The sequence below is a fragment of the Cyprinodon variegatus genome, unplaced genomic scaffold (genome assembly GCF_000732505.1).
Source record: "Cyprinodon variegatus isolate N-32 unplaced genomic scaffold, C_variegatus-1.0 Scaffold884, whole genome shotgun sequence".
Taxonomy (NCBI): domain Eukaryota; kingdom Metazoa; phylum Chordata; class Actinopteri; order Cyprinodontiformes; family Cyprinodontidae; genus Cyprinodon; species Cyprinodon variegatus.
In genome coordinates this window covers 147594-170262 of record NW_015151337.1, presented here as the reverse complement: position 1 = coordinate 170262, position 22669 = coordinate 147594, and the positions used below count along the sequence as shown (strand labels likewise).

Here is a 22669-nt window from a genome sequence, read left to right as displayed (position 1 = left end):
CAGGTGTTCTTCAAACTGAAAATTTGAATTGTCTATGCCATGTTACAATGTTGGATTCAGAAAAAGATGTTGAAATGTCTGAAAGCATATCGGGAGATGGAGACCAACAAGTCCTCCCTCATCCTTGGCCTTATCTCAAAGAATTTTTCAAAATAGTTGAAAAATTAAGCTTTCAATTCATATAGTGGCATCTGGCTGTTTTTTTTTTTAAAGGTTACTTTATACTTTTATACTTTAAGTAGTTTTTGGAGAACATACTTTTTCACTTTTACTTGAGTAAAGAGGTCAAGTTGATACTTCAACTTTTACCAGAGTGTTTTTAAACTGCAGTGCCTATACTTCTGCTTAAGTAACAAATGTGTGTACTTTTGACACCACTGCGTATTGTTGTCTACATGTATGTACTTGAATATTTTTCTACGTAAGATGTATATGTAATGTCTATATAATTTGTCCATGTGTCTATGTTAACTGTATATGTTCTGTGTCCAGGTCTATGTAAGGTGAATATGTGTTTGCATTTAATTCAATTCAGTTTATTTACATAGTCATAACACATGTCCTCTCAAGGCACTTTACAGAAACAATTCAACCAGATCATGCAGTCATATTGGTTCAAAGTTTTCTATCTATTGAAAACCAGCTGATTGCATCTACTTATAATTAGATCTCAACTTTATTGTCATTACACTGTCACAAATACAAAGAAAAGAAATGTGATTTGCATTTATCCATAAGTGCTATACAGGATATAAATATTTATATACATGTATACAGAAACAATGTATGTATTGACTATAAATGGATTATATAAACAGATACATTTTAAGAGGCTATAAAATATATAAATATGAAAACTAGATACAGATTATACAGAAAGGTTAGAATATGGATTATATATATAATATATACATAAAAAAAATATATATATATATGTATATACATATATATGCTCCCTTTTTGAAAAGAAGAAGCTTCCATCAGAACCAGGCTACTGGTTAGGCTGACTGGGGTTCAAGGAAATAGAAGCAGACATACAAAAAGAAGCAGATATACAAAAGGTAACTGTTCCACACACTCTATGTCCAGGAAAGACACACCAAGGAGAGGAGGTCCAAGCCAGTTCCCATGTCAGAGAATAAAGAGAGCACATACAGTTAGTCATTGTAAGAGAAACAGAACTACACTGAAAAACAACATTTATAAACAATGATTTTGATGGCTGCAGCCCAGCTAAATTGAGGGAAATAAGTATTTGAACACCCTGCTATTTCACAAGTTCTCCCACTTAGAGATCATGGAGGGGTAAGAGACATAATCTATAAAAAAAATGAAAATAAAAGAAATCCAGAAATCACAATATATGACTTTTTTACTATTTGTTTATATGATGCATTGCAAATAAGAATTTAAACACCTATCAGCTAGAATTCTGACCCTCAAAGACCTGTTAGTCTGACTTCAACATGTCCATCTCCACTCCATATATGATCCTAAATAAGATGCACCTGTTTGAGGTCGTTAGCTGCATAGAGACACCTGTTCACCCATACAATCAGTAAGAATCCAACTACTAACATGGCCAAGACAAAAGTGCTGTCCAAATACACTAGAGACTAATTCTTACATGTTTACAAGGCTGGAAAGGACTAAGAGGAAATTGGCCAGCAGCTTGGTGAAAAAATATCCACTTTTGGAGCAATCATAAGAAAATGGAAGAAGCTAAACATGACTGTCAATAGGATTTTAAGGTGTATTGGTCATTCTAATTTTTGCTTTGTTCTAAGTTTAGTTATTATTTTTTCTCTGATGGATTGGGCATCTGTTAACGTCATTACCTTCATAGGCAGTGATAGCAATGCCATATTCTGCATCCTACTGTTCTCACTCAGGTGAACGATTTCAATTTTTCCCTCATTTAGAAATTAATTTTTTTTCCCAATTCCGTCTTTTTTCCCCACCTCACTGTTTTTATGTTTCCACCTTATAACACACAGCAAAGCATACATACATTAGCATTTTTGTTTTGTTTATAATATTATATGCCCGTGGATTTAATGTATTTGCAGTATCCCCTGTTTGACACTGGAGAGCAGTACAGTTCAGCTTCAAAATGTTTGGGCACTGTTTTTATGGAAAAGGGACCTATGCTATACAGTAGCAGTAAGTGTTTTTAATGCAAAACACAGGGTAGCTGAAAAATGTAATCATCATATTGAACTTTCAATATTATCTCAACAAGACAAAATATACCATTGCAAACACCTCCTATCTGTTTACAGTTTACTGATAGATCTTTAAGACTATAGCTGTTTTTTTAATAGGTAAATAAGATGATTTACCAATGGAATGTTTTTTTTTACTCTTAAAATAAGAAAATTAGTCGATTGTTTTTGTTATCTTATTTTAAATGTAAATTGTCTTGTTCTGTTGCCAATGTGTCACACTTACCACCTCAATTAAAGAAAAAATTAACTTGTTTGAAGAAAAAATGACTTAATTAGATTAGAATTTTTCGCAGCATACATCAGAAGAAGAAAATGGCCAGTCATATTTCACAAGTTTCTGTTTCTGCTTCTTATTCAGAAAGAACTATAATCTTGCTAAATTCTGTTAGTCTTTTGTCCTCTTTGAGTAAAGAAATTTTCAATAGAAAACAAATACTTATAGTTTTTCATTTGATAGTATGTACAAAATTAAATGCATCCCAAGTGAAAAAATTTCCAGCAATTTGTTGTTTATAGCATAAAATAATGCACTAAGATAGCAGACGATGCTAAATTCCTCATTCGGTCACATGACTCACTGAGTTGCTGCCATGGCGCTGCCATTTTACATAGCAAGTCAATATTTATTTACCTTTGTGATTGAGTTTTTATCCTTAAACAAGGACAAATATGAAGCAATAAGAGTCTTGGTGGTTTTATTCATGCTCGCTGGTTTAATCACGGTTGCTAAATGTTCTTTGATTTTATGCAGAGCCGGTGGATTTAGTTTAAACTAGAGTCTAACCTTTGTTTGAAGAGGGGATCACATGATTCGGATTGGTTCTGTGGTGGCTGGGTTTGGTTCGTTGGCAGCCTGCTGCTACGGCCAGGCATGAAGGCTTGCTGTTAGTGTTGGAGCCCTGTGTGCTGTGCTGCGGTTCTGAATAGTAGGCTGTGCTGCGCTGCTGTGCCTGGACAGGGAAGGCTGTCCCTCAGTAATCCAATTGCAGCGAGCGGTCCAAACACCGGATCCTCTCTGCTGTCCGGGTGGGAAACACTGCCCTTTGGATGTGGTTATTACCCGGTCCGGCTCATGGCTCCAGGCCGGTGGGGTTCGAGGTGTGGGTCTCCGCCTTCGGTAACTGACTGTGATCCTTTGTGGTTCTTCTGGAGCCTGGACCATAATGATATTGAAATCCTTCAGGAGCTACGACTATACTAAACCGTGCAACTAGCTAGGTTTTATGTTTAATGAAATAAAATATTTTATAGAAAATAAAAAATGCTTTGAATCAGCTTTATTGCCATCAGGCACTTTATTAAAGCTATACAACAGAGAAAACAAGTCGTTAAAACTTTGGTATATTGAATCCAACTGATGCTGTGAGAGCAGGATTGATGATAAAAGAATCAGCCGTGAAGTGATCCGAACATAGCCGGGTCCTTCGGATAATTAAAAATTCCTTTTCCCGATTCAAAGTTATTCCTGCAATTAGCAGTAGTTCAATAGCCCAGTGTAATGACGTTTTAACTATCCTTTCGCATTGCCTAACAATGCGTGAAGAAGTGGTTCTATACACCCGCTCAAAGAAGTTTGACTATATTGACGTCACAGCTGGGTTTCGTCACATGTCTGCTCTACAGGCACTTGAGGCAAACAGCATACTGTAAAATTCTCTCAATTTTAAGACTTGGAGCATTTTTAGCCCAATTTAGATCAGCAACATAGAGAAAATAAACGATAATCTACATCACACACAATAAAACTGCTGTAGATGCACTCCTTTCTATTTGAACTTTACATATTGAATAAAGCTAAAAATGTGAGGCACATTAGTTGTGACTCAGAGATGCAAGCTCTCACTTTTTCTGTAAAGGAAGAAAATGTTTTTTTTTCGGAAATGTTGCTGGCCACTCAACCATAGTGTATGTTACTGAGAACCAAAGCAGCTGGCTTTACTAAATATTTAGCTGTCTCCCTGGTGACAAATACATTTCTGTTTTTGCCCATGACTCTGGGTAGTGTTCCCTCTCTGAACTCCACCACATTTGAACTACTAACCTAATTTAGCAACTTATCAATAAGTTAACTTAACTTCCCTAAACCTTGCTGTAATAATTTAATCATTATTTTGAAAGTTAAGCTGGCACTGCTGACCAGAGGGTCACTCAGGGGGAAGGGACCTTTCACTCTGGATTGTTCAGTCAGCTGTCTGGGATGCTGAGGCACAGCCCTGCAGCACTCTCCCTTTTTCTCAGCTTTATTTGACTGTCTTTATCTACAAGGATGATTAAAGTCAGTACATTTCTATCAGTATTTGTGAAGTTGATTGTGTACCAAGCTGTACTTCATAAGTAATAGCTGCAGACTTAGGTCACATAAATGGGAAAATGGCAGTTGTTGTGCCATTTGTGTCAGCCCATTTAACAAAATCCTGCATATCTATGCTTTAACTAGCATGGTACCTTCTGCTGAATCCACCTTTTGACAAACCAGTCTCTCTTTAGATGGCTCTTACTATGAGCAAATTATTCACAATAAAACATGTAAGCAAATTATGAACCTTGAAACTGATTACAAAAACACCATTTTTAATCTTTTTTTTCACTATTAAACAACTTCCCACTTGTAACTTCTATTAGATTAAAGTTTGTGATATGACTAAATGTGAAAAGTGAAATCCTATCCAATTCTTACCTCCGTGGTAATTCTAACACATGCCTAACAGAGTATCTCTTATATTAAAAGAATGTTTAGCCCTTGTGACTCTTGTTTCTCCCTGCCAAGTCAGTTGACCTTTTTTTTTTTTTTTTTTTCGAATTCATGATCTGTTTGGTTTTCTTAGAGTAAACATCAACACAGCTCATAATGTGAATCTTAATGTGGCAAAGTCATTTTAAATCAGAAGATTATATTGCCATTTTACTCTGGATTGACCATTAGGTAATTTTTTTGGTCTTTAAGGTTATTTTTATAGGGCTGTTTAAGATTCTTTTCAAAGTAATGCTGGAGTAATTACATATGTTTTTCTTGTTCCCAGTTTTGGTTACTTTTTGTTAAGTTAGTCATTGTCTAACCTGAGAAAAAAATTAAGTTCCACATTTCTCCAGTTAAAGGAGAGTTATGTTGAGAATAACATCCATCAGCGCTTCTCCTATTTTACTCTTTAGCCTCTGTCAAACAGCATTATAACATTATTTTTTTGCCTAACCAGTTTACAGGATTAAACCTATATAAAAGTGATTATGTGGCTTTGGGAAAGCTCAGGACTATGTTTCTGCCTCTGGCACAAGAACTCTGCTATTTTACTTTGTCTCAAGATGATCTATGACTATTCTTCTCCTCCAATCGTGTGAAGGAAAAGATCATCACAAACATGTCTTTCAAAGTTGGAAAACAATAATTATTGTTGGAGTAGCTAAACCCAATGCTTTAAAGTGAGTATTTAAAATACATTTGTCTCTGCATGTTTGTACGCTTTTATGTCTGCCATGTCATTTTATCTTTTTTATTTTTATTGGGGTGGAACATACACAATAAGCATAGATCAACACTTCAAATAATCTGATGGCTGCATCACAGTGTAAATAGAAATTACTGGCCCAGAGCACCCCACCCTAGAAGAGCTTTAATATAAACAATAAATACAATAAAAAATCCACTGTGTTTTTCAAAACCCCAATTCAATTCAACTAAATGAAAAAAAAAAATTATATATGTATATATATATATATATATATATATAAATGAAAAAGTTGCGGTGACGTGCATATTCCTGCTCCATTAAAGTCATAAGACTGAAGTGAGTCCTTTTGCCTGCTCCCTTATGCAGGGGTCACCATAACAAGTGGTAACAACTTAACACAGAGTTGGCAGACGTTTTGCACTGGATGCCCTTGCTGACTCAAGTGGGACCTGAACCTCGGTACGACTTAGCTCACACAGCTCAGAGGGACAATCTGAAGGAAAACTACTGGTTTTCAGATTGAATACAATATTCTGAATTGTTTCAGATACATCAAGAAAAAATCCAGAAAGACATTACCGGTACCACTAAAACCAGGACAGTCAAAAATGTATTCTGCCTTTGTTCAGGTAGTAAAATGTTTCAATTTGAGTATTCATTTTAATTGAGTTTATTTACACAGCACCAATGCAAAACAAAGGTAACAAAGGTTTAATAACATTTACAAGTTGTGATTCATATTCAGTTTTACACAATTCATTATAATCCACATTGATTTTACCCTAACCCTAAAACTGCATTAAGTCAGCAGCAGATACTGAAAAAGAGGAGGAGACGAATGATAATGCTTACTTAGCTCTGCTTTGAAAAGACTGTCGAAGTCAAGTCTCTGGTCTGTAAACTTTTAAGGAAGGGTACTACCTCATTGTAAATAATAAACGTATTGATATCTATAACTGGGGGTTATAGTTAATTAATTAATTATTACAATCTTGGGTAAGCAATAATGGGATTCTTGGTCAAATGATCATAACTGCCCATTTGTTCAGTTACGGGGTGTTGTTAACGCAATTACCTTTGAGGTTGAACATCTGGATTGGCTATTGAAACCCAGCTTGTCTTCATCACCAGTAAATGTTAATAACCTGGATTATAATTTCAAGCAGAGTTATTAATCATTAAACACATGGGAAGTATTTTAGCTGTTGAGGTTGTTAACTCAAAATGGTGATATTTCAGCTCTTAGAGACAATCGGTCACTGTTATAAAAATTATCTAAGAATACCACAGTTTAGCTAGGGGCTCTTTATTAACCTAATACTCTGCTTAATAAACTACAGGAACCCTACAACCTACTGAAATAAACAGTGGATACATTAAAGAACCAGTGTAAAATAGAAAAATCAATGAGTCAGCGAGATACAATATTTGATAGTATTCCATTAATTAGGTTGGCTTCACTAATACATTGAAAGCTATCCATTGGGTTAACAGTGAAGGTAATGTAAAACAGCAGATGTGCAGGATCTGCAAGATTCAGATTAATTAAGTTTCACTTTATCCAACAATAGACAATTACCAATAAAACAGAATATATTTGATGTGACAGCATTAAAATGGATATGGAACCAAGTGGTGAGATGAGGGTGAAAGGCTTTTATTGTCAAGGTAACTGTCAACCTGCAAGCATGAGAGGAGAGAGAGAAAGAATAGGGATAGCTTAGCGCATTTGCGGCTGGCCAGTAGAGGGCGCTAGGTTGTCGCCCCACCCACCCAAAATCCACTTTTATTAAATCAAACTTCTATGAAATGGCAATTAGCAAGAAACTCGACCTCAGGACTCAGTCAGCAGAGCCATGCTGTTTCTGGCTCTGCCTCTGTGTGCTTCCTCCGCAGGTGTTTCCAGTTGACTGGTGGGCGGGGCACGCACACCCGGTTCAGCAGCACCTAGCCGCACTACAAGTACGGCGTGCGGACAGCAGGAGGACGCCAGAGTGTTACCAGTCGTGGTATGACTGCAGGCCACTGTCTCCTTCTCGAGATAAGTTACCTCCAAGCTAACCGCTTACCTCTGTGTCTCCCAAGTTGCCTTCCGGGTGCTCAAGCTGCCTTCCTGAAGGTTCCTCCCGAACAACCCCCAAGCTGAGTCCTCCTCTCGAGCTCTCCATCCTCCCCGAGTCTTTCTGGTTCCTGCTGCTGCCCCTAATCGGCGGTCTCTGATCTCCTGCCACCAACACCACAGCATGCTGAGTCCTTCCCTCCTTCCCTGGTCTGAGGGGAAGGACGGAAGGAGCCTGCGTTCCTTGGCTCGTTTTCCTTGTGGTCCTCCGCCCTCTAACCGGCTTCCCTTTCATCGCAGTGGTTGGGGGTCCGATCCGGCGTTCGTACTCGTGGTAGAATGAGACAGTCTCCACAAAGGACACAAGTGGCTCAGGTAGTGCTGCTCGTCCAGGATGGTATATTAATGCAAGCTGGGGCAAGAAGGTTTTCTGTATTAACATAGTGTCTAGAGGCCATAGGCACAACCAGGAGACGTGGAGGAGGCCGTAGGAGGGCAACAACCCAGCCGCAGGACCGCTACTTCCACTTTTGTGCAAGAGGAGGAGCAATGCCAGAGACCTGCAAAATGACCTCCAGCGGGCCAAAAATGTGCATGTCTTTACATTGCATATTTACAGACACATGCACATGTCTTAAGTTTACAGCTTGGCCTCAGCAGACTCAGCCCAACCAGGTTTGTTATTCATTAGCCTGTACAATTTTATTCAAGATAGGATTCTCAGGAATCATTATAGTGGGGCACGAGTTTTGTCGACCATCTCACTTTCATCATCCTCAGGCCCTAACAAGAAGGTGGAAAATTTAGCAGACAACATCGTCCTTTAACTTCCTGTGCTCTTCACAGATGAAAGCAGGTTCACAGTGTGCACAAGTGAAAGAGTCTTGAGACACCTTAGAGAGTTGTTTTTTGCCTAAAACATCCTTCAGCATGACCATTTTGGCAGTGGGTGAGTAATTGTGTGGGATGGAATTTCTTTGGAGGGACACAAACCCCCCCATGTGCTCGCCAGAGGTAGCATGACTGTGATTAGGTATTGTGCTGGTGTGTTGGGCCCTGGGATCCTCCTGGTGCAGGACAATGCTAGACCTCATGTGGCCGAAGTTTGTCAGTAGTTCTTTCAAGATGAAGGCATTGAAGCAATGGACTGGCCCGCCTGTTCCCTAGACCTGAATCGTATTGAGTACATCTGGTGTCATGATCCATCACAGACTGTCCAGCAGGTGGTGGATGCTTTAGTCCAGGTCTGGGAAGAAATCCCTCAGGACAAAATCTGCCACCTCATCAGAAGCATGCTCAGGTGTTTTAGAGAGTTCATATAGGCAGGTGAACGTCACATGCACACAGCCTCCCTCCAACTCACGTGTGGACCTTTTTCTGTGTGCTTTTGTCAACGTTTGTCACTTTGAAGGCATTACTTACCAATACTTACATCATAGAATTGTACTTCTGAAATTTTCCCGCTGAAAGAACCTCAATTTTAGGTTCTTTTTTATGGTTATTTCATGTGGATAAATCCATAATAAGATCCATCTTGCCACAGTATGACAGGGATTTTCCTTAAATATGAGCAGTTAATTTTACCCATAAGTTAGAACATCACTGGGATAAACCAGATAAATAACCACTCAACAATTATTTCTTTCCAACATGGGACTGCATTTTTTTTTGTCTCCAGATTCACTGCATTGTCTGTCATATATATGACTACAGTCAAACAATCAGTTTATCACAGCACTAGTATTAGATTTTGAAATCTGAGATTACTGTTTAATTTTGTTCAATATGCAGCTCACATATTTGTATTTGTGTATTTCCATTAAGTGAGGAGAGTTTGTAGTAAAGCGAGGGCCTTTTGCCCATTTTTACTTTGCTTTTTGGTAATGGTTAGGTTTAGGACTGAGGTGTGAATTGAGTTGAAATTAGGTTTAGGGTTATTGTCAGGGTTAGGTTATAGAAAATCAGTTAAAGTCAATAGGAAACAACACACGGTTGTCATACCAAGATAAGAATGCTTGCGTGTGTCTGCATTATGATCAATGAGATAAGATACAGTTTAAAAATCTATTTAAAGAACCCTATCTTCCAGACTCTAGACTTCCAGACTCAACAAATCATTTGTATATAAATATTTTTTTTAGAGATCTATATCTACACATGCAGGCTTTCATGTCAGGTCATATATTTTCTTTAAATGCATTCTCTAAATGCATCCAAGTATGTTTTATGAAATACTATTAATTCGATCAATTTATTTGACATTTATTGTCATTTAGTAAAGCAAATGCATTACAAATAAAGACTTTCTCAAGGACTTTCCCAGCCAAGGTTAACAGGATAATTTAAATGATTAAATACATAAAACTTGTCTGAAGATGAAACCTATTCAAAACGTCATTGCCCTTGTTTTTTGTAAGGTCTCTTGGATTGAACATAAGTAATTTTATTATCTTAAACAACAAACTTTGACTAAAAGAAGAAAACAGAAGTATGTAAAGGGGCCAACACTTTTATAATGGTACTGTACTTCTGAGATATTCACGCAGACAAAACCTCAATTCTAAGCTCTTGTTAAAAATTATTTCATGTAGTCATTTCCACTATCAGATCCATCTTTCCACAATTTGTAGTAGGGTTGTTCCTTCAATATGAGAAATTAATTTCACTGGTAGGTTAAAATATTGCTATAACTAATGACTCAACATTTTTTTCCAATATGGGATCAGTCAACTGGTCCCCAGTTGGTTAAGTCCTCTTCTTTAAGTCGGGGTTAGGTTTAGGGCTAAGGTCATTCACTTTAGGTTAAGGCTAAATTAATGTATGTAAATGAAATGTCCCCATATGTTAGGACAAAAAAAAAAACTGTGTGTACAATAGTGGAATCAGATAACATTTGAAAATCTTTCAAACAACCCTATCTTCCAGACTCAACAAACCATTGTTATGTGAACATTTTTTAGAGATCCATATCTACACATGCAGGCTTTTTATGTCAGGTCATATATCTTGCTGAAATCTAATCTTTTTTTTTGCTTGTTCCATCAAGCTCGCTGTGTTTCTCTGGCAGTCTATGGGTGAGAGGTGGGGTACACCCTGGACGCCAGTCTGTTGGAGGGCAACACAGCCGTACAACCATGCACAGACACTCACGCCTAAGGACAATTTAGAGATGCAAATTAATCCAACAGTCATGTTTTTGGACTGTAGGAGGAAGCCAGAGTACCCAGAGAGAATCCATGCACAGGGAGAACAAACTCCATACAGCAAGACCCCTGGCCAGGAATCAAACCTGGAACCTGCTTACTGCAAGGAAACAGTACTACAAACTGCACAACTGTTCTGAAATTCTTCAAAATGTACTTAGCTTAACTTCGAAGCATGGACCATTGTCATCAAAAGTATTTTGGATTCTAATTTTTTTGTAAGGTATTTTCAAAAGCCAAGAAAATCTATAGAAAAAAAAGGACACATTTTTTGCCGTTGCTTTCAGTGTATTTTTTTAAAGCAAACAGGCATCACATTTTACATCTAAATGCATCATAGAATGTTTTTTGGATCTTTATTCAAAGAGATTCAATAAAACCAATTTATTTTATACTTATTGCCTCACAAGAAAAGAAACTGCATTTTGAATCAGCCAAGGGTCACAGGATAATTACATTTTTAAACCCATGAAATAAAGCTCTGTCTGTCTATCTGTCTGTCTTTCTCAGCCCAGAGAAAAGTCCTCTCAAATTATACCAAAGAAATAGAGATTAAATTATGATCTGCAAATCCTATAGGTTTTTGAAACTGTAGGTTTAGGACTAATCTTAATAAAATAATTTGGGAGTACATAAATTCCAGATTATTTCTAAAAGCCTATTTTGTGTAATGCAAAAAATAAGCCCGACCTTATTGGAACAACATGTGAAGCAATAAATGTGAAAAATGTCTAAAACAGCCAGGGATCTGTTTTAGAAACTGTTACAGCCAAAGTATGGGACTTCTGAGAAAGTTTGTATCTCCCTTAGATAAAGTTTGACAAGTTACCTGATGTGATTTGTTATCCAAACACTAGTAGATAATGACCGCTGTATGTTCAGTGAAAAACAAGACAACAGATTTTAATGCAGATGATGATAGAGCAGCTTTTGGCACATTTCTCCCAAGAAAAACAAAAAGGAGAGAGTGAAATCTGTGCCACCCTTTTTAAAATATTATCAGTCAAATATTTTGTATGCAAATAAGAAAAAGCTTATTTTAGCTTTTTCTCTCCACAAAATGGCTAGTCAGTGTAATCAAGCCTAACAGTGTTTTATTCCCAAACCTTCAATAAATGTCATGCACTTTCTAAAGCTAGACTTTTAATTATTTTTGATTTTCAGTGACTGTTGCATGAACTGATTAGAGTTCTTAAAGGTACGGTATAATTTTTTTGTGTCTTACATTTAGATAAGGTTGAATACATAGAATTTGTTTACCGCTACAGTAAAGTATTCAGAATGATGGAAAAAAAAAATTCTGTTGGGATCTGTTTGAATTTGTCTTTGTGTTTGAAATGCTAACCAGTTTATTGGCTCCTCCCATACTCTACTGTATATTTACCTAGAGAAGCTGAGGCAGAAACACAATAGCTGTGCACAGTACTCAGTTTTTCACAGTACTATCTAGTTTTATATTCCACATCTGGAAAGATGAGTAAGGTGGGTATTCTTAAAAATGGTTAATTTAATTTGTTAAATTCAGTGTTTAGTCATGTTTTGAATTAGAAATGTATTGCTATGGCAGAATTTTTTTTAAGGCAAACAGTTGCATTAGTTCCCAAAAAGTGTTAATTTTAGTAACACTTAAGGCTTTTCTGATTAAAAAGAGAAAGGATATTGAAGTGTTTATGTGATGCTGCCTTAAGTTGAATTTGTAATGCCACATTATAAAGTAAGATTGTGATCATCCCCATAATTGACATATCTCCATTTTCATAGGGTATGGAAGTAAGGAACATGTCTTTTAAAGTTGGACAAACCATGACTGTTACCGGTGTCTGCAAACCTGAAGCCGGAACGTAAGTAAAGTTTTCTTTGACTCTTCGATCATCAAGTCTGCACATTTTCTCCTTAAGCTCTCTCCTTTTTTTTTCTATTTTTTCTTCTAAATTAACATCAAAGAGCATGAATGAAGAAATAACTGGAAAGATTGAATTTAATTATTTTTTAATTCTTACATTTTTCTCATCCTTAGCAGCAGATCAGGAGAATTAGTGTCATCACTGTAGATATCAGGGTGCTGAATGCAGGAGCTTACCGGGGTCTAACCTCAGCACCGGCTCTGTGTCGTTGTGACACTTCTCCTGCATTTCCTACTGATTGTACCTCTGTATGGCAGTGGACCCCAAGGCTCCAGTAACTTGCGACCAATAGTGTGTATGTGTGAGTGAAGGACCGAATATAGTGTGAAGTGCTTTAGTGTCCCCTGACTTAAAAAAGGCACTATATAACTGCTGGCTAATGATCATCTTGAGTCAGAAGTGGAATGTTGTTTCTAAGCATGAAGAAGTGACTATTTTACTTTTAATGCACGAAATATGACTTTCTTTGTTTTTTGTGGTCATTTATTTATTTATTTATTTTTTACTGTCTATGTTTTTCTCTATAGCTTTGCAGTTAACATAGGGCTGGATGCAGAGAACTTGGCTATCCACCTCAACCCGCGTTTTAACTGGGAAGGAAAGAGAAATGCCATTGTCTGCAACTGTTACCGTGACGGCACTTGGAGTGATGAGCAGAATCATGAGTGTTTCCCTTTCCAGCAGGGAAAAGAATTCAAGGTGTGAGAGGCTTGTCATTTTATGTAAAATTCTTACTGTGATCCCAAATTTTTATTTTTATATTACTGCTCTTCTCACTACCTCAGATCGTCATTCAGTTCACACAGACGGGGTTCATGATGAAACTATGCGACAGTTCTACAATTAACTTCCCAAACCATCTGGGTGCAAACAAGTACACCTTTTTCAGCTTTACGGAGGACGCTCACATTATTAGCATTGAGGTCAAGTAAACCATAAGTCAGTTAGAAATGCTGACCTCATACACATATTGCCAAATGTTTTCTGCAACTGCTGCTGGCTTTCAATGCTTATAATGGAATCATAAGTTATACATAAATGTATAACTTGTTGGAAGCAGATATAGATATCATTCAAATCTGGCTTCAGAAAAATAAAATTGTTTTCAACAAATCTTCAGTCTCTGTTACCTTTTTTCCAGTTATGGATGCAGTTGCTGCATTAAAATAGAAAAAGAAAAGATAATTGGAGAGAATTTTTATGTTCAGCTGGAATCAACTGTTTATTTCAAAAGTTCAGTATTAAAATAAGGACAATAACGGAATATAATTGATCTCTTTTTAAATGTTATTGCAATATTATTGTACACAAATCTTTGGCTTTCATATAATGTACATGAATCAATATAGAGGCAATGCCTTTTGTCCAATATATGTCTTTTAAAAGTTTGTATAAAAAATATGTTTTTTTCTTTACACTTGTGCATCTCATCTGTCAACTTATGATATATACAGTGAGGAAAATAAGTATTTGAACACCCTGTTATGTTGCGAGTTCTCCTACTTAGAAATCATGCGGGGGGTGGGGGGTCTTAAAGTGTCATCGTAGGTGCATGCTTGCGAACCTTCCGACACAACAATCCTGCCACCTTGATAATTAACCAATCATATTCACTTTATTCACTCGTGTAAAGTCGGGCATCACTCAGGAGGATTCGGACCTGCAAAGTTTGGAACAGCCGCTTCCCTTCGACTTTAAATATTTTAGAAATAGAATGAATGTTTTTGCACATAAGGCACATGACTATGTCAAAGATAAGCCCAACCTTTAAGAATTGAAACAGGAAAATGTGGGGTGGGTGAGTTGCATAAGAAGAAGAAAATGCTTAATTTCACAAGTTTCTTCTTTTCTTCATATTAACAGGAAAATGTCAGGTTGTAATATTCTGTGAGCCATGTGTGTCTTTTGCCATGTTGGAGTAATGATGGCAGTTTCAGTCATTCAGCTGAAAATGCATACAACCGCTTGCAACTCATATATGCAAACTCCCTCTTACTTTTCTGTGAAGGAATAGAAAAAAAACTTTTTTGGAAATTCTACTTGCCATGTGATCATACTGTAAGTTAGTGATTATCAAGGCAGCTGCTTGTTCTAAATATTTAGCAGTCTCCCTGGTGACAAATGCTTTTCTATTTTTGTCCATGACTGGGCAGTGTTCCCTCTTACACAGGCATTCTGAACTCCACCACTTTTAAAGTACTAACTTAAAATCAGCAGCTTATCTATTAATTTACTGAACTTTACTCAGGCTTGCAGTAATCTTTAAACTGCTATTTTGAAGGTTAAGCAGGCCTGCTGGTGACCAGGGGCAGCAGTGTGTATTCTGAGCAGGGCGTCACTCAGTGGGAGGGACCTCCCACTCTGCATTGTACATAGTCATCTGTCTGAGTGCAGAGACACTGAGCCACTGCCCTGCAGCACTCTCCCTTTTTCTCAGCTCTATCTGACTGACTTTATCTGCAAAGATGATGAAAGTAAGTATATTTTACCAACATTTATGAACTCATGCAACTGTAACACAGCTGTACTTAATAAGTGCCGCAGTCTTAAGTGATGTTAATGGCATATTAGCTGATGTTTGCCTTTTTTTGTCAGCTCATGTAACTGAGTCTTGCAAATCTATAATCTAACGATTGATCCTTGCATTGAATCTTCTACTGCATTCACCTTTTGAACGATGGTGGTTTCTCTTTATCTACCTTTTATGGGCAAAATATTCACTTCAGTCCCTGCAACCAAATTATGGATCCTGCTATGCAATTACACCTTCAAAAAAAAGTCTGGTGTTAATATTCTCATATAGTTCCTCTAATAATGATAATGATGATGCAATATATGGTGGTATGACATACTTAATGATAAAATAGTTTTAATAGCATTAACCTTTTTATTAACTCAGGTGTCTTCTAAATAAGCAGATATAAAGGAAGGCTTTTTCATTATTGATTATTTTGGTGATGATCTGGATAAAATAATGTTAAAGAAAATCTTATCAAAAATGTATGCTTACTGGAACTTGGGTACGTGATATTTAAAACTTATTTTTGTCCATACTGTGACATTACAGCCTCAGATTTTAATATATTTTCATCAGGACTTTATGTTGGCAGAATGAGGCTTCTGTCCTAACTGTGACATGGAATTGAAAATCAGTCGTTAGCTGCCAAAATAAACTGCATTTATTGTGTTCTTCACAATCCATTTTTAAAACCCATCTAAAAACTTTAAAACATCTTTACAAATTGGCTTTCAACCCAACCCCAGACTTGATTTTACTTTTATTTTTCTTTTAATTTCTCTTATATCACCTTTTATTAATTTCATCTATTTGTTGCTGTCATATTTGATTATTTTATTCTACGTATGTACATATGTATGTTTAGCTTATCAACTGATTGTAAGGTTTCTCTATTTCATTGTTCTTTTATCTTTGATCTACAGCTCTTTGTTTCAGCTTTGGCTGTTGTTGAACTGCTTTATAAATTAAGTTAGCGATAATGATGATGATACAGACTCAAAACTAAATAAGACTGCAATGTATGTTGACATAAATAATTGAAATAAAATGTCAGATCAACCTAAAAATATGTCATGTAAACATACCAGATGGATAATTCTCAATAGAATGCAGCCTCTCAAAGCGCACATGGAGCATACATGCAGACTTAGGTCAGCTTGCCTCACCCAGAATAACTCGATCCTTACAAGTGTTGCATGCCTATTGGATGTCCCCTGGCATATACCACCCGATTCAGTCAGATTACAATTTTTTTAACAACCCTGCTAAATTTGATCGGAATTTTGCACTGGAAAAAAATTGAAATCTAGATAAGTAATTTTTTCTTAAAATAAGTGAATTTTTCTTGGATTTAGGAGGTAAAAGAGACATTTTGCCAATGGAACAGGACAATTTACACTTAAAATAAGAAAAAACAATTGTATTGTCTTATTCCAAGTGCATAATATCTAATTATCTAATTTTAAGAGTACAAATAATCATTCCATTGGCAAACCATCACATTTACCTACTCAAATAAAGGATAAATACACTATATTTAGGATATTTTTACTTATTTCTAGATCGTTTTTCCAGTGTGGCTACTGGCATATTTACATGACTTATTTTTCCATCGCCTTTTTTGCATTACTTACAGTCCTATTATTACCAACAGACCTAATCCTACTTGGTCATATTGTTGCAAATAGACCAACAATAGCCCACTGTCCCTTTCTAACATGGTAAGGCTGATGCTCCCACTCCACAAACCCTGCAAAATAAAATAAGCGTTAGGAGATAATGGTTAATGAGCCTTAAAGGGTTCAGAGAATCTGTAACACCTATTATTTCGGTTCAGATCGGATTGGGTGGAAGTCATGAGGTATCAGGACTCTCCTTTTTTCAACATAGGTGTACTAAAGCAGTCTTCAAGCTGACCAAGTGTCCTTCAGCTGCATCACAGATTCATTCTGGCAGGTCAGATCCTGTTTGCAAAAGCAAAAAACGTCAAAGGAGGGTGTGAACATAAATTAATACACCACAGAGTAGAGGTACATACGCTCTAGAGACAGTAAGCTGTTTCTAGCCTAAACCAGTCCATTATCAACATTAGCTGGCCTTGGTAGAAGTAGATTGTAATTATCCTCTGACTAAAATTTATTAAACACAATCAGTTGAGAAAGATTTAAAAAGATGCCAAAGGGCAGCATGCACTTTGGCATAAGACAAAATATTGATAATGCAAAAACCTTTTGAGCAAAACTTGATAAAATAATAATAATCATGGAGGAAAATGTTCAACCACAATGGCCTTTTACACTTTTCAGAATTGTTTTAGTGAAACACTGAAAGTCATCTACTGTTTCCTTTAACTTATAAAACTATTTCCTACTTGTGGTCCATAAAACTAAAGTTTATGGCTGTAATATGATTAAATGTAAATAGCTCAAGTGGTGTTCATTTTGTAAGGCACTGTATAGCTTTGCTTTTTTAGTGGAATTAAAGAGTTTCTAAAGTGAAACCCTTAAATATTTGTCCCCCTAAATATGTTAAAAGTTTTACATTTTCAGTCACATCTTCTACTTGTGTAATTTCTGAAACTAATGAAGCCATATAAAGTAATAAACACTAGCAGGTTGCAGATTACAGGGGGATGACATCAGTCTAATACCTATCCAAAACTAATCTCATATCATTCAAACCTCAGTGATAATTATGACACATGCCTAACAGAGGCCCTGTCATGTTAAGAGAATGTATAGCCCTTGCTATACAAATGACCAGTCAGTTTACTAATAAATCTTGTTTTCGTATTTAAGATGAGTTTTTGTCCTTTTAAGTTTATTACGTTAACTCTGAGATAACGAGTAACCAATTTACGCAATATATTATGATTGCGATGGATTCAGCAATCTTTCCTTGTAAAGAAATTCCTCCCTCTAAGCTGAAACGGCACAGAATCAACTAGAAAAGCTATGTCTAGATCTTTAATGCCATACTATATGTATCACATATTACCTATATGTAACATGTCATAATTTATCCTTGTTGAAAGTATACTTTAAGTCAGTTCCATGTGGATAAATCTTAAAGACCTCAGAGTAAATAAACACCAACATGAAAGGAACAAAGTATACGTTCCTGATTGTGGCTCATCCCAGTCGCAACAACTACAACTAAATTGTATATTTGGTTTTTTGTTCTACTGTGCAGTTAGCATTCTACTGCGGTTTCCTCCAGAGGAAAGTATAACTGAGAATAACAGCAGTCAGGGCTTATTGATTTGCAGCACCTACTGTTTCTGTCCGAGCTGGCAGTATGCAAAACTTTCCTTGGCAACAGTGAAGCCAAAGAACATTGAGGTCTTTGTCCAGCCAGTTGATGGGATTGTAATTGAAGACACATGTGGAGAGGTGGATTGGAACAACCTCAGGCCTACTTTTTTGCCTCAGATATGTGGAGGCAGAAACGTAGGCCTGTGCAGTATTACTATGGAACAAAATAATGTCTAACTACCCTTCCTTTCCAATTGTGCGCAGGGAATGATCATCAAGAATATGTCCTTCAAAGTCGGACAAACGTTGACTATTGTTGGAGTAGCTAAACCTGATTCTACAAAGTAAGTATTTAAATACATTTACCTATGCTGCTGTGTCTAAGACTCATGTTATCAATATCAAATTCATATAACATTAAAAATTTGCTTAACATTTGCAAAAAAAGTTATTGTCATGGGATTTTAAAAAGTTGCAGTATCATGTGATTATCCCGACTGCAATGAAGTCTTAAGACTGAAGTGAGGGAGGTAGATGCTCCTTTAGGCAAGTGACCAACTTGAACATAGACTTGGCAGAGATATTACTTAGGATGCCCTTCTGCTACTAGGATTCAATCCCAGGTTACCCCATTTAAAGATGAGGCCTACCACACCACAAAGGGACTTATGAGACTTACACAATCACTCCCATCCACTTGGATTCTGGGTCTTGTTGTTTCAGATACATCAGGGGAAAATATAGAGACACAAATACTCCTTTCTGATAAATACAACAAATTTAATGTTTTGCTCTGTTCAGGGAAAACATAGTGATTTATGTCCAGTTTTTCTACTATTTAATCTTATTAACATTCAATTTAACTTAATCTGGTTCATTCTGCTACAGTTTATTAAGAAGATTCTGATCTAATGAGAAACAGTCTATTCAAATGCTTGCACAGTACTGTCAGATTTATTTGATCATAATCTGACAAGTAACAAGATAATTCAACTCTATCATGAGTGACCATGTATTAATCCCTTATCTTAATAAAGCCTCTAAACAGAGTGAAAAAGGAACCATTCAGCTGCTGCGGAAACGGATATATTCATAATAATAATTGAACTTTATTGATCTCAATTTACCTCTGCATTGGGGAGCAGTGGGCTGCCAATGTGGGGCGCCCGGGGACCAAAAGTGGCAGTACGTGAGACTAGGTTTCAAACTCACAACCTCAGGGTTCCAAGCTATATGCCCTAAACACTAGGCCACTAGTTTATTTTTAATATAAAGAATACATTTAAAAAAATAGTGCAGTCGATCACAAAGACAAGGTTAAATACAAAAGGGCACAAGCATTTTGCATTTTGTTGAACTTACAGAAAGGAGAGAAATTAAAAAGTGGCAATAGTGCTGTTGGTGCATCTGTCCAGGAAGGATGCATCTACAATAAAAGCCCTGATCTCAGGCTTTTCTATTGAAAGTGTGCCTATAGATACACAAAGCAAAGAAATCAAGTTTTATGAGAGAGTTGTTCATAGCTTCGTTAGGAAAGATGCAAATTTAAATATGAACAGGACTATATTTAACAAAAAAAAAAAGCTGGAAAAATGTGACTGACAGCATTTACAGTATGCTAAAGTTTGCATATGTTCAAAGTAGCGCAATGGAAGTGGTGGAAGAGAAAAGCGGTTGATTAATCATTCTGCACTATAAGCCTACTGCATATCAGCATACCTAAAGACCTGACTCAGAAAAGTTCAAAGCGACTTCGGCTGTATGCTTTTTCAAAAATGAAAGTTTAGTCTCAAAAGTTGACATATTCATGTACACAACTTATTATGATGGTAAAATTTCATGCATGCCTTTTTTTTCCCGAACCTGTAGTTTCGCCGTGAATATCGGTCCTGATGAGCAGGACGTCACCATGCATATAAATGCTCGTTTTAACGCCCATGGAGACGAGAATGCTGTTGTCTGCAACTCTTATGAAGGAGGCAACTGGTGTGAGGAGGTTCGGGATGGAGGCTTTCCTTTCCAGCAGGGAGAGGAGTTTAAGGTTTGCATTATGGCTGCAAAAAAAATAAATCTGTTCACTTAATTTTGATGCTAACCTTTATTTTATTTTCCCTTTGAAACTTAGATCATCATTGAATTCACCTCAGCTGGGTTTGTTGTGACCTTATCAGATGGCTCAACGATCAACTTCCCCAACCGCATGGGTGCTGAGAAGTACTCAGTCATCAGCTTTGATGGAGAAGCTCGCATCCACAGTGTTGAGATCAAGTAACGACTTTCCTCTGAAGAGTATCTAAGCTGAAAGTCCCAACTCACACTGCATACTTGTTTTCAAATGCCTCAAAATGTTTTCTTTCATATTTGACTTTAAGGAAACTCATTATCAAGTCTTGGCTTGGTGAGACCAGATACAATCACATCAAAAAGCAGACAGAACTAACATTGAAAGATTAAAGATTTTAGGATTTGCAGACAGAAGAGTGAGTTTTGTAAATGGAAGACTTAGTTGTTGTAAATCTAGTATCTAGCTAGGAAGCTAAGAACATAGACAATGGTTTATGGTGAGAATTATTAGATTGGTGATTTTAGTTAGATTTCTTAACCTTAACCATGCATACCTTTATACTCATTATTTTTGTTCCTTGTCTATGGATCCATTTTTTTCTTTGACATTCCACTGGTATCACATTGTTTACCTGTATCTAATAGAACCTAATCAGATACAATACATAAATACTTTCAAGAATGTCAGAAGTTTTTTCCCCTGCTCAATAAAATATTACTATTTGTAAAACACTTTCTTGCTTATTTTTCATTTATTTTTTTTTACAACAAGGTTGCACCATGCACTGTACATGTACTTCCCCAATCTTATGTCTTTTGTTCACTGGCTGAAAAACAAAACCACAGTTTTACACCCCCTGTCTTCAGGACCTGCATAAAGTATCTATTAACAACATTATTCGCTTGATTGGGGCTTTATTATCCCACCACACAACTTTGATTTGAATGAATCTCACACCCCTGAAGAGCAACTTAGCTGTGCGCTCATTACAAAAAAACAAAACGATATGCATAGTTTTGGTTGAAAACACTGACTTAACTTTGAATACTAAATGTACTTGTTATTTTAGCTAAATACAGAATACAAAATACAAGCTTAACTGGTATAGTGGCGAATCTGGTCATCTGAGCTGGTAAAGCGCCCCAGACAAAAACACGTCCTGAGTTGCAGCGGCTCGATTTAAATGTGAGCCGACTCAACTTATCACTGCAGGGACTCATTTTTTTTCTTTCCCCAGTTGCTGCTGAAACACAATAATCATGGTCAATGGCTGACACGCATAAAGGCATCTTGATGCATCTGAGCAGCTGAAGCAGGGCCTCATGAACTTCTGAGAATCTGAGGTGCGTGACATGCTTCACAAACAGCAGCTGCAAAAGTTGGAAAAATTGAACTTTTACTGTTTGACACACCACATCAACAAATCATAGAAGCTGATCTGGGAGCTAGCAGGGAGACAGACACAGCACTCCTGATTCAGATTGCTATGATCACTCCTCTGAAACATTTTATTAATGTCTGAATTAACTTAACATGTTGAAACCTGGAAGCAAAATATGCTTGATTTTATTATTCTGGTGCCTGCACTTTTTATTACATACATTCCAGCCACGACAAACAGTTAGGGAAAAACCCAATAGGTCACCTGGCCTGTAAGGAGGCCTAAGGAGGCTGCTGCTGTGGCTTCCAAGTGACAGCCTACCACCAGTATATGGGGGTCTACGCGGCTCCGACAGCAAAATATTTAAAGGCAGGATCGTAATCTTGATGAACTGATTGCACAGATTATGTTTTAGGTGCACTTTCTTGCATAAAAATATATTAAAACTACTTTTTACATCACAGCAAATATAACAGAGCCACTCTGCCATCGGACATAGCAGCAACACAAGCATCAGACGCATCTGTAGACACTACTGGATGCACTTCAGTAGCATCAAAGATATAAGACATATGAATCGTACCGTGGAGAACACGTATATTTCGGTATGA

General features: G+C 36.8%; 2 protein-coding genes across 2 annotated transcripts; both read left to right on the top strand.

Moving 5' to 3' along the window:
• Positions 1–12335: 12335 nt before the first annotated feature.
• On the top strand, positions 12336–14112 carry LOC107099565 (beta-galactoside-binding lectin-like). The gene is made up of 4 exons (XM_015397743.1): positions 12336–12418; positions 12698–12777; positions 13368–13539; positions 13626–14112. The coding sequence occupies exons 1-4, from the start codon at positions 12410–12412 to the stop codon at positions 13770–13772; spliced, it is 408 nt and encodes a 135-aa protein (XP_015253229.1). The 5' UTR covers positions 12336–12409; the 3' UTR covers positions 13773–14112.
• Positions 14113–15113: 1001 nt separating this feature from the next.
• LOC107099564 (beta-galactoside-binding lectin-like) lies at positions 15114–21408 on the top strand. Its single transcript, XM_015397741.1, has 4 exons — positions 15114–15314; positions 18877–18956; positions 20482–20653; positions 20738–21408. The coding sequence occupies exons 1-4, from the start codon at positions 15306–15308 to the stop codon at positions 20882–20884; spliced, it is 408 nt and encodes a 135-aa protein (XP_015253227.1). The 5' UTR covers positions 15114–15305; the 3' UTR covers positions 20885–21408.
• The last annotated feature ends 1261 nt before the right edge of the window (positions 21409–22669 follow it).